Source organism: Diaphorina citri, unplaced genomic scaffold, assembly GCF_000475195.1.
Source record: "Diaphorina citri unplaced genomic scaffold, Diaci psyllid genome assembly version 1.1 scaffold291, whole genome shotgun sequence".
In the NCBI taxonomy this organism is placed as follows: Eukaryota; Metazoa; Arthropoda; class Insecta; order Hemiptera; family Psyllidae; genus Diaphorina; species Diaphorina citri.
Window position 1 is genome coordinate 191,907 of NW_007377727.1, and position 14,216 is coordinate 206,122.

Sequence of the window (14,216 nt, forward strand, 5' to 3'; positions counted from 1 at the left end):
TCACTTGTTTTAACAATGTCTTCCTCCACTTCTTTCAGAGTACAGCGCCAATTTTTATTCCATCACTCCCATCAAGTGTGAAGTGGTGGAAGAACCTGCCCCGCCCGACACCCAACCTGAATTCCACGATGAAAATTGTTATAGTCTATAAAGAAGGTTGGTGAAACCATTAGTCTCGTGTAAGTTCATTTATGAACGCTTTGAACGTCCAAGGGTCTTTCAGGACAAAATGTCGAATTCATAGTGGTGAACACTCAAGTTGGACTCTTGAGTGATGATTTGTTGATTCAATATCGCAGTTACTCACTCAAACACTCAATTGATAATTTTTTCGCCATTTTTATACGACCTTAAGTGCCCTAACGTATTTAACCAAATCGAATAGGTGTATTAAACTTGGAAAAAATGGTGTTCTATGATTTTTTGCATGAAAAAACTTCAGGATCTCATTCTATTGAAGTTTTGGGGGAAAAGTAGAAATGGAAGAATATGTTTTTAAAAAAAGCTCTGCCCAATTTAACCTCAGACTAAGTTGACAAATATCATCGTGGATGATCGTGTTAACAGTTTCCTAGTAAAATGAATTCTTTCTCAGTAAAAATAAACTACATAAAACGCATTGTGATTTTTTTTTTTCGTCTTGTATAAGTACGAGTATGATTGATAGTTTTAAAAAACGCACAGTCACTTGTTTTAACAATGTCTTCCTCCACTTCTTTCAGAGTACAGCGGCAATTTTTATTCCATCACTCCCATCAAGTGTGAAGTGGTGGAAGAACCTGCCCCGCCCGACACCCAACCTGAATTCCACGATGAAAATCAGCCGCAGCAAAGTCCGTCGGACGAAGAAGACAGGCCGAAAAATTACTCTTTCGGGAAGGCTCGTGTGAGTCCGCCCCCATTCGGGAAGTCTCGTTCGAGTCCGCCCCCATTCGGGAAGTCTCGTGCGAGTCCGCTCTCTCCGAACAACCCCGAAAATCTTTCGCTCCCGCCCGCGAACTTCCTGTGCACGCCAGTGTTGCGTTTCAACCGCGGCCGGCCGCTGTTGCCAACGCGCCGTCGGCCTCAATCGGCCAGCTTCGTGTCGCCGGATGTAGCCTATCGGTGCAGCTCGTGTTCATTCGGGACGCGAAATAAGAAGTTGCTCAACCATCACATCAACCAGATGCACGCCAATCCGTTGCAATCGGAACAGAAACCGTTCTCGTGCACGTACTGTCGCTATCGGTGCAAGTCTCCGTCCATATTGAACGTCCATGTAGAGTCTGTACACTATACGGACACACTGATAGACAAGATTGCCAACAAGTGATGATTTAAAAAAAATTGGAAACGGGATACCATGACAAGTACTAATTAATATTAAATAAGAAGAAAATATGTTTAAGAAGGTAAGAAGAAACTTGATCAAATAAACCACCTTTATTGATGGAAAAGAGTCAACATGTTTCAGAATCTCATGATACCATCCTTAGGACTAAAGGATGACATCAGGATTCATCTTAGCAGCAGTTTTTCCTATTGGTCCCTCTATGCTCCATTGTATTTTGGTGGAATGGTCTTATATTGATTCCTGTAGAGTCTTTATCAATTGATTTGACCCCAACCCCCTTGTAGAAGTACTGACTGGCTGTCTTGTACGCGGAACGGCTGGCTTTCTCCTATACCTACTGTCTTTCTTCTCTCTGTGCTGTACGTTCTGAACAAAAGTTTTAAACATTTCTCTCTGAAAACTGTCAGCAAAAAGGTACCTACATATTGTTCTTATCTGACAACCTGAACATACATGGCAGGAATCAGGAATCTCAATAGTGGACATAGTGGTACCTACACCTACTATTGTCAATGAGGTTTGGCTTAACGGCTGCTAGCGTTCTAGCTGTAAAATTTGTATCGCATAGGTAGTTCTTCTTAGCAGCAGTTTTTCTATTGGTCCCTCTATGCTCCATTGTATTTTGGTGGAATGGTCTTGTCCTGTCCTACTATGTGGCCAATGATTTCCTGTAGAGTCTTTATCAATTGATTTGACCCCAACCCCCTTGTATAAGTACTGACTGGCTGTCTTGTACGCGGAACGGCTGGCTTTCTCCTATACCTACTGTCTTTCTTCTCTCTGTGTTGTACGTTCTGAACAAAAGTTTTAAACATTTCTCTCTGAAAACTGTCAGCAAAAAGGTACCTACATATTGTTCTTATCTGACAACCTGAATAAGACACTACTTGTACTTCCTTTTCATACCGATTTTCAGATCTCACACAGGGTTAAAATCTTCAATGCTTGAATGGGTTGAAAAAAAAGGCGACCTTTCTAAAGAAAAATAAATACCTTCTTCCCAAAAGAAAGGCTTTGAGAGGAGAATGTTTTTACTACTCTGATTTGTTCCACTTTACACAAAAAAAAAGATATGAGCCTTATGAGTTGATGTGAGGATCTTTGACAGCTCTGGGAGAAGGTCTTGAATGAACCAATTATTTGCATTTCCCCATTTCGAAAGTGTTGGTGACTGAGTGTAGGTTTTGGTGTAGTCGTTATTTTATTGATTTTTCCCAAGTGGATCTTCGCAATTTTATTGATTTTTCCAAGTGAATCTTTTCGGTTATCAAAGTGTAGATATTATTTCTAACAAGGTGATCAGTTTTTTTTTTTTTTTCAGTCGAATTCGTATCTTGATTTTTCCAAAAGGAGCATATTGATTTTCCAAGTGTGTTTTTTTTTCTCAAGGTGCCTCTGTTCGGAAAATTTGATTTTCTTCTCTTCTCTTCTCTTCTCTTCTCTTCTCTTCTCTCTCTCTCTCTCTCTCTCTCTCTCTCTCTCTCTCTCTCTTTTTTAGGTATTTAATTACTTATATTTATTTATCTGTATATTTATTTTTAAATTGAAATTTTTATTGAACTGTGCTAGGAAAAAAAAAGTTGCAATATAAAACCTGTGAATTAGTAGAAAAATATTTATATAAAAAAAGTTCTATTATTTATTTACAAAATTAATTTTACGTTTTTCTTTTCACGTAGGTCTTTTATAAAATAATATTCTAGTGTTTACGTGTTGAGTTGGTGGTAATGTTGATCCTAATTATTTTTTGGTCAAACTTTTTTGACTTGGCGAGGCGGAGCGCTGCCGCGCTCCTCCATTTTCGGAGAAGGGTTGAAATTATAGCATTTTGTTCCCTCAATCCTTCATATTCCAACCATTTCTACCCATTGCATCCGAAAGATACTGGAATTCGTAAGTCAGTAAAAGTAATCATAAAATATTTAAGCTTGCCCATAAAACTTCAATTTCAAAGTTCGAAGCGGCAATTTTCGACCACTAAGCCCTAGTGTTCGTTTCAACCTTGTCAGTTTTCTTACTCCAGGAAGGTTTAGGCTCGATTCCATAAGATCGGGCTTTAGTGTGATCGCTCCTCCATTTTCGGAGAAGGGTTGTCATTATAGCATTTTGTTGCCTCAATCCTTCATATTCCAACCATTTCTACCCATTGCATCCGAAAGATACTGTAATTCGTAAGTCAGTAAAAGTAATCATAAAATATTTAAGCCTGCCCATAAAACTTCAATTTCAAAGTTCGAAGCGGCAATTTTTGACCATTAAGCCCTAGTGTAGGTTTCAACCTTGTCAGTTTTCTTACTCCAGGGAGGTTTAGGCTCGATTCCATAAGATCGGGCTTTAGTGTGATGAGATATCAAAAACCATGACTAGTACACTTCTAGGTTACACCCTGTTGATGTGGAGTCGCTTGTTACACTCTGTACATACAGGAGGTGATTTAGGAGTGGGATATGTTCATGAGTTGATTATCTTATTCTAGCCTTCCTGATGAGGAGACCTGAGATTTTGAAACATGGGCTCGAAATTCCGCTATTTTCGCTGTCCTAAGTTAACATAAAAAAAACATAGGTACAGTAAAATGGAAAGGTCTTTAGAGCTGTTGCCAGAGCATCGAAGAGATTTTTTCGAATTTTGAAAATTTGACCTAATTTTTGACAAGCTGAGAAATTTTTCATAGGCGATTCGGTCTAAGGCTAAAGACGGGTTTGTCCAATTTTTATTTTATTGTTATTATACTCATAAACGACCCTGTTCCCATTTTCAGATTTTCTCAAAATCATCCTCGAGGAAGGTTGCTATTCGCCGCCCCCCTCGAGCGCCGCCATTTTCTATTGCATCCATTGCGACCAAATGGTCACGTTCACTATCAACTGCATCCTGGATCATTCCCAACTCTGTGTCCCGGGCATTATTAAGGCACGCAGCATCAAGGAGAACGCCAAGTATGTCTGCCCCTTGTGCAACCAGTGCGCCTACTACTTGTACAAAATCAAGCGCCACCTCAACAGCCACATCGGGTACAAGCCCTTCCAGTGCGAAGTGTGCCACAAGAGATTCTCGAACAAGTTCGGCCTCCAACGCCATTCCCTCGAGATACACAGTATTATCATCGACAAGAGTGCAATATTCGGGTCGCACGACTACAACAACAGAGCCAACTTCATCTGCGGCAGTCTGTTTGATTCCGTACATGAAGCGGGACTGGCGAGTATTAGCGTCGGAACGGACGATTTAGGAGACGGAAACGACGAAGAAGTGAAGGACGATGATGGGGAGATGAAAGACCTGGATGCGGAATGTCAGGAACATGATGGAGACGACACACTGTCTAGTCTTATCGTGAGCAAGATGAACGGGTCTGCCCTGCCGAGCGACATATCTGAATGTCAAGAACAGAGTTCAACACAAACAGATCTGGGTGAAGAAGGCAGTGGGGATAATGCAATCGATAAATCAAATGCCGAAGATACAAGTACAAATGAGGTCGACACGAATCAAATCGCAACAAGTGCTGAAAGTTTAGACAAAACGAACGTCGAAATGAAAGAAGTTTCAGACATAGGAGTAGGTTCAGACGTAGGAATAGATGTAGATAACAAATCCGTAGACAACTTGAATACAAATGAATCACCAACACCATCTTCAGGAATAGGTAGACAAAACGAACGTCGAAATGAAAGAAGTTTCAGACGTAGGCGTAGGTTCAGACGTAGGAATAGATGTAGATAACAAATCCGTAGACAACTTGAATACAAATGAATCACCAACACCATCTTCAGGAATAGATCAATCCAGAATGCAACTGAGAAGTAAAAACCAATACGTCGTGTACACGAGGACGCTTAAAAATCTGCCCAAACCTCCAAAACCTTGTAAGGAGGTAAAACCTGGAGGTAAAAGGCGTGGTCGACCTCCGAAATATCTCAAAAATCTGATTGCAGAACCTCCCCTACCTCTGGAAGAACTTCCCAAAGTCCTCGCTTCTGATGGTGTGCTAAACGTTCCCTCTCATTCAGCTGATGCCCAAATCTCTACAGACGATTTTCCAGTCAAGATTCCTGATGGCCCTATTGAAAATATCCCAAATTCTTGCCCCATCGAAAATATTTCCCATGAGGAAAATCCTGAACCTCTGGAAGAACTTCCCAAAGTCCTCGCTTCTGATGGTGTGCTAAACGTTCCCTCTCATTCAGTTGATGCCCAAATCTCTACAGACGATTTTCCAGTCAATATTCCTGATGGCCCTATTGAAAATATCCCAAATTCTTGCCCCATCGAAAATATTTCCCATGAGGAAAATCCTGCTTCAACTGTTGAAACTCAGACAAGTTCCTCTGTAGAAGATCAAATAAGTTCCGCTGTTAAAGTTGGATTTCCCGAACAAAACGTAAACTCTCCTTTCACAGCTGAAAAAGTCGCGGAAGATCCTATCAACATACCTACTGCCGTTGAAATCCCACAGGAACAACCTAATGCTCCTTGTCCCCTTGAAAAGCTTCCTGGAGAGCAGGAAAGTCCTCCTACAGTTGAAAAGGTCCTCGATCAAGTTCCTACCTTGGTTGAAGCAATCCCAGATATCCCCACCAATACTATCTTATCTGAAAACTCCCAACAGTTGAAAAGGTCCTCGATCAAGTTCCTACCTTGGTTGAAGCAATCCCAGATATCCCCACCAATACTATCTTATCTGAAAACTCCCCTATCCTATCTGAAACCACACCTCTCCCACCTGAAATCACCCCTATCTTACCTGAAACCCCGCCTCAAGATACTGTAACTTTACCTCAAGCTGAAAAAATCCCACAAGATCAACCTCATTCCTCTTCAACAATCCCACAGGATCAACCTCATTCCTCTTCAAAAATCCCACAAGATCAACCTCATTCCTCTTCAAAAATCCCACAAGATCAACCTCATTCCTCTTCACGCGTTGATCGTGTCCCTCAAAATCAGCTGAACTTCCCCATCCCCCCTCCTTTAGTGGCTGGATCAATTCCTCCCGCTTCAATTAAAGGCATTGGAGCAATGCCTCCCATTCCAGTTAAAGGCATTTCTCGCGACGAGATCAAATTCCCTCTTCCCCCCGTCAAGCCTCGTAAGGAACAAAAAGTACCCACGCCCGTTCAGCCCATTCCTTCGAATCTCGTGGACATTCCTTCGAATTCAATCCTATCGATTCCTCGAGTTCCCGTTTGGAGCGCCACTAGCGCGCAGGACCGTGTGTTGGACCTGTCGGTCCGACGCGCCAGGAAGCGGCGCCATCGTCAGAAGCACCAAACGGAGCCACGTTTAAACAGTCGGGACGAGCCAGATGGTACGGATAAAATCGTCGACCTATCTATGAGATAGAAATCATGAAATGAGTGCAATATTTTTGTCGCGGTACTTGTTCAGAAGTCACGTCAATAGAAAGTTGCTACAGAGCTGTCACAAGTGAGCAGTGACCAGTGTTATTATAGGGTTAGGTTAAACACAAAACGGAGTTTCATTTTTCATTGTAGTGGCTTCTGAATAATACACAAGTGAGCAGTGACCAGTGTTATTATAGGGTTAGGTTAAACACAAAACGGAGTTTCATTTTTCATTGTAGTGGCTTCTGAATAATTACCCCTCCACCATGTTCTCACGCCAGTTTCAAATAGGTAGATATCTATCTAATACATTGAGGTACATGTGCTGTGACAAGCTCTGAAAGACCCAGGGAACCTTTAAAGCGTTGTGGGTTTAAATTAAAATTAGTAAATAGATTCAAGTGCAAAAAAATTCTCGTCATTTCAGGAAACTCCCTGATTTCAGAACCTAGTAGAATAGTTTGAAGTATGGTTTCTGGAAATGACAGATAAATACGTTTAGTTTGTTTGTTCGCTTTGTTTGATGATTTTATTTGATTTTAAATCTATTATTTTTGATCTCAAGTTATTGTTTAGTTTACGTGTGAAGGAGGAGACTGAAGAGGAAGAAGATAGTGCCTAAAGTCCTCCACTTACTAGCGACAACAATAAAATTAGGTCGTGGCGTCGTGGTTATGATGGGCTCGGACTATTGGCTTAGGTTACCTATTGTTTCTACAGTGGCTCTGATGTTTATGAATCAGTATAACCCGGCTTTGACCAACGGATATTCCTTGTAGTCCTCTAGAAGGGTGCCAAGAAGAACAGGACAAAACCTGGAAGGATAAGGCCAGGCAGGAATACTTTTTTTTTAGGTCTAATAGAGGGAACTGTAATAGCGGAGGTCTTATCATCCTGAAATCTGGAAGGATAAGGCCAGGCAGGAATACTTTTTTTTTAGGTCTAATAGAGGGAACTGTAATAGCGGAGGTCTTATCATCCTGAAATAGCTCTGATGTTTATGAATCAGTATAACCCGGCTTTGACCAACGGATATTCCTTGTAGTCCTCTAGAAGGGTGCCCAGGAACAAGACAAAACCTGGAAGGATAAGGCCAGGCAGGAATACTTTTTTTAGGTCTAATAGAGGGAATTGTAATAACGGAGGTCTTATCATCCTGAAATCAAAGAGAAAAGCAGCCAGCCTATTTGGCTTGGTTAGTAGTGCGTCTGCCTTGTAAGCGCTAGGCCGCGGGATTCTCGCCCGAGGCGGATTTTATCCTGAAGGGATAATGTTCGTTCCCGGAACGGCTGGCTTTCTCCAATCCTGTGTTCCTTCTCTCTTCGAGGGGACTGTAACTGCTAAGGTCTTATCGTCCCAAAACCGAAGAAAGAAGGAAGACAGGCTAGGAGGATGATTTGATAGGGCTTTGACGTCACAGTATAAAGCCCTGTTAAATTGAGATTAATCTGATTTTAACCTTTTTTGATAGGGGTTTAATGCTTTAATGTCACTGTACCTATAACCTGTGTTAATCTGCAAGCCACAAAATTTGTGCAATTTTAAACATTCCGATAAATGTGTAAATACGTACCCACTGTTAATACTATGATTTTCGGTCATTGTGTAGAATGTGTAGATAACTACTATTACTGGTAACTAAATGGGGCGGGGCTTCAAGTCACTTGTAAAACCTTGTTGGCTCGAGCTTTTTTTTTTTAACTTAGGTTATGATTTCTTTTACAAAGATTTGGTCATTTTGAATGTAAATAATTTTATCTTGTGTGATATGATTCCAATGTTACAAGGCTGTGAAACTTTGCAACAGTTTTAGTACTTTTTGTTAACTTTAATTCCTGGAGGCAATTTTTGGAGTTCGCTGCAATGTGGCTGTATGGTTGTGATTGATTTATTAGCATTACTTTAATTGGATTTTATTTAGTTTTTATTATTTTTATTTTGTGATTTTATTTGTCCCGGAAGTACAAATTTTAAATTTTTTCCCTAAGCATGTAGGTTTTTGTACGTTTGTTATATGTATTCGTTTACGTTACATTTTATCTGTTATTTTTATACTTTTGATTAGCTGTATGGTTGTGATTGATTTATTAGCATTACTTTAATTAGATTTTATTTAGTTTTTATTATTTTTATTTTGTGATTTTATTTGTCCCGGAAGTACAAACTTTAATTTTTTTCCCTAAGCATGTAGGTTTTTGTACGTTTGTTATATGTATTCGTTTACGTTACATTTTATCTGTTATTTTTATACTTTTGATTTTTCATTTTAATTTATATTTAGTACTTTGTAGTTATTATTAGGTTTATTATTTTTACGAGTGCGGTATATTAGAGTTCCTTTATATTTTTGAGTTTCTAACTTTTTTATCATTATTATTTTCCCCTAGGATTTTTGTATTTTGTAGCATAACATCAGGTAAATTTGCGTTTTAAAATTTACTTCTGTTGTTTTGATTCAAAACTTTTGAAGATGTGATATAATTTTCGTGGTAAAAAAAATTCAATTTATGTTGCTCGATGTTTAGTTTGGACTTTGTTAGTTTTTTAACATTCAAGACTAAAAATTAGACACATAAAAGAAACATGCACAGATTTTTGGTTCCACTGATGAGCAAACAGGGAACCCTTTGACTGGGAAGCTAGCCTGCCATGCTAGGTACTTGGAATTTTACTGTCGTCTATTTACTGTCTTTAAGAGAGATGTATAAATCTATCGTCTATCGGGCAAAAATTGCAATAGATATTGATATTGGAAATTTTTATCCCCCTTCAATTTTTTTGTCAACAATACAATTTTAATTGATCTTTTTTAAAAAACTTGAAATTTGACGTTTTTATTTGCTATTTCTCGACCTTTGTAGTTTTTTTCAAGACTAAAAATTAGACACATAAAAGAAACATGCACAGATTTTTGGTTCCACTGGTGAGCAAACAGGGAACCCTTTGACTGGGAAGCTAGCCTGCCATGCTAGGTACTTGGAATTTTAGTGTCGTCTATTTACTGTCTTTAAGAGAGATGAATAAATCTATCGTCTATCGGGCAAAAATTGCAATAGATATTGATATTGGAAATTTTTATCCCCCTTCAATTTTTTGTCAACAATACAATTTTAATTGATCTTTTTTAAAAAACTTGAAATTTGACGTTTTTATTTGCTATTTCTCGACCTTTGTAGTAGGGATTTTTGTCGAAGTAGGAGAAATTATGGCACCTTCAGAGGCTTGAACAGGGTGGAGTCTGAAGGAATTTAGTCCCTCAATTTTCTCCAAAATCTTATTGAGAGAGGAAATTTGACTCAAACTCAAATTGAGAGAGAAAATCATCTCTAAAGGGAATTTAGCTAAGGCCAGGGTCCATTAAGTGAGTTTAAACTCTGTTGGGGTTTAACCCTCGGATTAAGCAATCTGATTGGTCGATTTGAAAAAAAAAAAAAAAACATTATAGCACCTTCAGAGGCTTGAACAGGGTGGAGTCTGAAGGAATTTAGTCCCTCAGTTTTCTCCAAAATCTTATTGAGAGAGGAAATTTGACTCAAACTCAAATTGAGAGAAAAAATCATCTCTAAAGGGAATTCAGCTAAGGCCAGGGTCCACTAAGTGAGTTTAAACTCTGTTGAGGTTTAACCCTCGGATTTTAAGCAATCTGATTGGTCGATTAAAAAAAAAAAAAAAAAAAAAACAATCATATTAATTATAATCCGAGAGTTAAACTTGAACGGAGTGTAAACTCACTTTGTGGCCTCCGCCCTCATACCTCACGAGGAAGGGAATCAGTGGTTCCCAAACTTTCACTAAGAACACTGCCCCGGTGCCCTCCCTCTTCTGTCCATCTGGTTATCTCTATGACGGTGTTTCCCCTGCCGCTTTTCAGGTTACTACTTCAGCGCCCCAAGCGGCGAGAAGCGGTACTTGTGCGATTCCTGCGACCGCACCTATTCGAACCGCTCGTCGCTGAAGCGGCACATGAACTACGAGTGCGGCAAATTGCCGGCCTTCCCGTGTACGCTGTGTTCGTACGCGACCAAGCGGAAAACCAGCCTGGCCAGTCACTATTATAGGAAGCATGTGGGCGAGGATGGCGCCCTGCCGCCCCCACACGAGCCGGATTATATTGTGCCGGAATAGTGGTTGGGTGGAAGAGCTCAATCTTGAAAATCCTGCCACTTGGAAAAAAAAAATGATATAAAAACTCTAGTCAGCCAGGTTATGTAAAGCCGCGTCAGAAAAGGAAATGGGAAATTAAAAAAAAAAAAAAAAAAATTACCTACAAGATCCCGTTCAGCGTCTCCAACGCCGCTGAATCTGGCGATAAGTGCAGCTTCTTCATCGGAAACATCTCCCATGAGGTCGTCTTTCCCCTCCCGCCGTTCACCGAGTGATGAACTGGTTTCATCATCCGCCCCGGGGAATTTGTCCTCCAAACCAGTTTCACTCGACGCCACTCAAATGTCGCCCAGGGTGGGTGTGTCACCTCCAGGCGTATCTTCTGAGGACTCCAAAACGTCTCCTCAAAACCGCAAGATATCTCCTTCATATTCCAACCATTTCTACCCATTGCATCCGAAAGATACTGGAAGTCGTAAGTCAGTAAAAGTAATCATAAAATATTTAAGCCTGCCCATAAAACTTCAATTTCAAAGTTCGAAGGGGCAATTCTTGACCATTAAGCCCTAGTGTTCGTTTCAACCTTGTCAGTTTTCTTACTCCAGGAAGGTTTAGGCTCGATTCCATAAGATCGGGCTTTAGTGTGATGAGATATCAAAAACCATGACTAGTACACTTCTAAGTTACACCCTGTTGATGTGGAGTCGCTTGTTACACTCTGTACATACAGGAGGTGATTTAGGAGTGGGACATGTTCATGAGTTGATTATCTTATTCTAGCCTTCCTCATGAGGAGACCTGAGATTTTGAAACATGGGCTCCAAATTTCGCTGTCCTAAGTTAACATAAAAAAAAAAAAAAAACACGACACTTTCCCCTCTCGCCGTTCATCGAGTGATGAACTGGTTTCATCATCCGCCCCGGGGAACTTGTCCTCCAAACCAGTTTCACTCGACGCCACTCAAATGTTGCCCAGGGCGGGTGTGTCCCCTCCAGGCGTGTCTTCTGAGGACTCCAAAACGTCTCCTCAAAACCGCAAGATATCTCCTTCCAAGGGTGTTCCCTCGTTATTACCCATGAAGGATATCCGCACAAGTGACCCGGATTGGCCACGCCCGACTGCATCTTTTGCAGCCACAATAGCGGACGTGGCTACCAAGACCTTGCCTGTGATTCAAGAGCTCCTGTCCCAACGGGACGGAAAGCCCGTGGGGAAGGCCACACTACCATCTCCGCTGAAAGCGAAACTCAGCGACTACGAGAACAAAATGAAAAACGTCCGTGAGTCCATCCGGCAGAAGCGACTCGCGCAGGGCCTCACCTGCCTCCAGTGTGGCCGCAGCTATTGCCGTCCCTACAATCTGAAGCGGCACATCCAGTACGAGTGCGGTAAAGCGCCGCAGTTCCCGTGCCTCTATTGTTCGTACCGCGCGAGACACAAGCATGACCTGAAGAAGCACGTGACTTTCAAACACGCGGCGTATCTGGACCATTTTCAAGCGGTGCAAGAGGAACTGGAAGTTACAACGAAGGAGTTGTCCCCGGGACCGAAAGCGGAGAACAGACACAGGTTCAGAGAGTTCCTGAATGAACATAGAAACTTGGAACGGAATGTCTCCCATGAAGAAATCCGGACGCACAAGAAACACGAACAACCTCGGAAAGAAAGCAGTTACAAAGAGACTGAAAACACGCAGTTCAATAGTGAGACAAATGATCTTTCTAAGTTGGAAGAACCAAGTAGGGTTCCCATGACCACTGCCGAGTTCCCCCCGCTACGCGCTGAATGGGTGCAATAGTCCTACAGAATGGACTCCGCACACAGGAATTTCGTCAGAAAAGACCCCCCATTTCAATGTAATCCCCCGTTGAATAGCGAGGGATTGGGTCACCTCTACAACAATACATACGACTCACCTCTGACGCTCACCTTCTCTTTCAGACAAAACCTCCTCCATCCTCCTCGCACACTTACAACAAGTACAAAAAGATCTCGGCCTCGGGGCCTCTGACTCCCTGTCCTCCGAGAAAGACATCCCCTCCAACCTCGACCTGAGCCAAATCCCAAAACCTCCTCCATCCTCCTCGCACACTTACAGCAAGTACAAAAAGATCTCGGCCTCGGGGCCTCTGACTCCCTGTCCTCCGAGAAAGACATCCCCTCCAACCTCGACCTGAGCCAAATCCATCCTGAAATCAAAGAGAAAAGGAGCTAGCCTATTTGGCTTGGTTAGTAGTGCGTCTGCCTTGTAAGCGCTAGGCCGCGGGATTCTCGCCCGGGGCGGATTTTATCCTGAAGGGATAATGTTCGTTCCCGGAACGGCTGGCTTTCTCCTATCCTGTGTTCCTTCTCTCTTCGATTTCGGGGCGATAAGACCTTAGCAGTTACAGTTCCCTCTGTCAAACCTCTTAAAAAACTTCTTTAGCCAAATCCACAAGAACCTCCTCCAGTGTAACACAGGTCGGTTTCGTCAGGTCTACTCGAGTCACCAGATCGTCGAACTCGAGAAGGAATTCCGCCTGACGAACTACCTGCCGAGCGATCGGCGGAAGGTTCTCAGTAAGGAGCTTGGCCTGACGGAGAGGCAGATTAAGATTTGGTTCCAAAACCGGCGGATGAAGCTGAAGCGGACGCACCCCGACATGGTAGTGGAATACGTCAAGGAGTCGTCCGAGGCGCGGAGCGCTAGTCAGAAAACAAACCACCAGAGTGCGCCAGCCGACACTTCCGCGCCGAACACCCATATGAAAAGCTTCGAAGAGTTCATTCGCGAACATTACGAGCGGTCCGCGGTGCCTTTCCCGGCCTCGCAACCCGGCGAACACCCTCTCGCGACGGGAGAACTACACGGGTCACCACTCGAGATGCAAACCCTCATGGAAGAGAACGCTTCGAAACTCCTACTCGAGAAACTCCGGGAGCAAACCTTGGAGAAACACCTTCGTGAGAACCACCTGCCCGTGCCGAGCGTTCCGCCTCTGCTAGCCGGTGCCCTCCCACCCGGGCAAGTAGAAAAACTAAATGATCTCTACGAAAACGAACGGAATATGCTCATCCAAGAGCTGATTCGAAAGAAGCTCGGTCTCCTGATACAGAATAATCAAAATGGCGGTCATGCTGAGGACGCCCCGACGGATTTGAGCCGGAAGTTGAAGAGTGACATGGAAGAGGATGAGGCTGTGAAGGAGGAGACCGAAGAGGAAGAAGATAGTGCCTAAAGTCCTCCACTTACTAGCGACAACAATAAAATTAGGTCGTGGCAGTGGCGTAGCGTGGTCTAAATTCAAGTGTAGGGCCTTGTAGGGCTCATGCACAGGTCTACCAAGTCCCATCACAGTAGGTACATGAAGAGGAAGAAGATAGTGCCTAAAGTCCTCCACCCTACTAGCGACAACAATAAAATTAGGTCGTGGCGTCGTGGTTATGATGG

The 14,216-nt window shown here is 42.3% G+C and overlaps 3 protein-coding genes across 3 annotated transcripts; all 3 read left to right on the forward strand.

Annotated features, from left to right (window-relative positions):
- The first annotated feature begins 4,079 nt into the window (after positions 1–4,079).
- Positions 4,080–6,838, forward strand: LOC103507145 (cell surface glycoprotein 1-like). Its single transcript, XM_026822078.1, has 4 exons — positions 4,080–4,982; positions 5,116–5,454; positions 5,632–5,864; positions 5,954–6,838. Exons 1-4 carry the CDS (start codon positions 4,181–4,183, stop codon positions 6,677–6,679), a joined length of 2,100 nt encoding a protein of 699 aa, XP_026677879.1. The 5' UTR covers positions 4,080–4,180; the 3' UTR covers positions 6,680–6,838.
- Positions 6,839–6,947: 109 nt separating this feature from the next.
- On the forward strand, positions 6,948–10,920 carry LOC113466555 (gastrula zinc finger protein xFG20-1-like). The gene is made up of 2 exons (XM_026822084.1): positions 6,948–6,957; positions 10,553–10,920. The coding sequence occupies exons 1-2, from the start codon at positions 6,948–6,950 to the stop codon at positions 10,804–10,806; spliced, it is 264 nt and encodes an 87-aa protein (XP_026677885.1). The 3' UTR covers positions 10,807–10,920.
- Positions 10,921–11,750: 830 nt separating this feature from the next.
- Positions 11,751–14,137, forward strand: LOC103507146. The gene is made up of 3 exons (XM_026822085.1): positions 11,751–12,489; positions 12,814–12,968; positions 13,216–14,137. Exons 1-3 carry the CDS (start codon positions 11,751–11,753, stop codon positions 14,002–14,004), a joined length of 1,683 nt encoding a protein of 560 aa, XP_026677886.1. The 3' UTR covers positions 14,005–14,137.
- Positions 14,138–14,216: the final 79 nt, after the last annotated feature.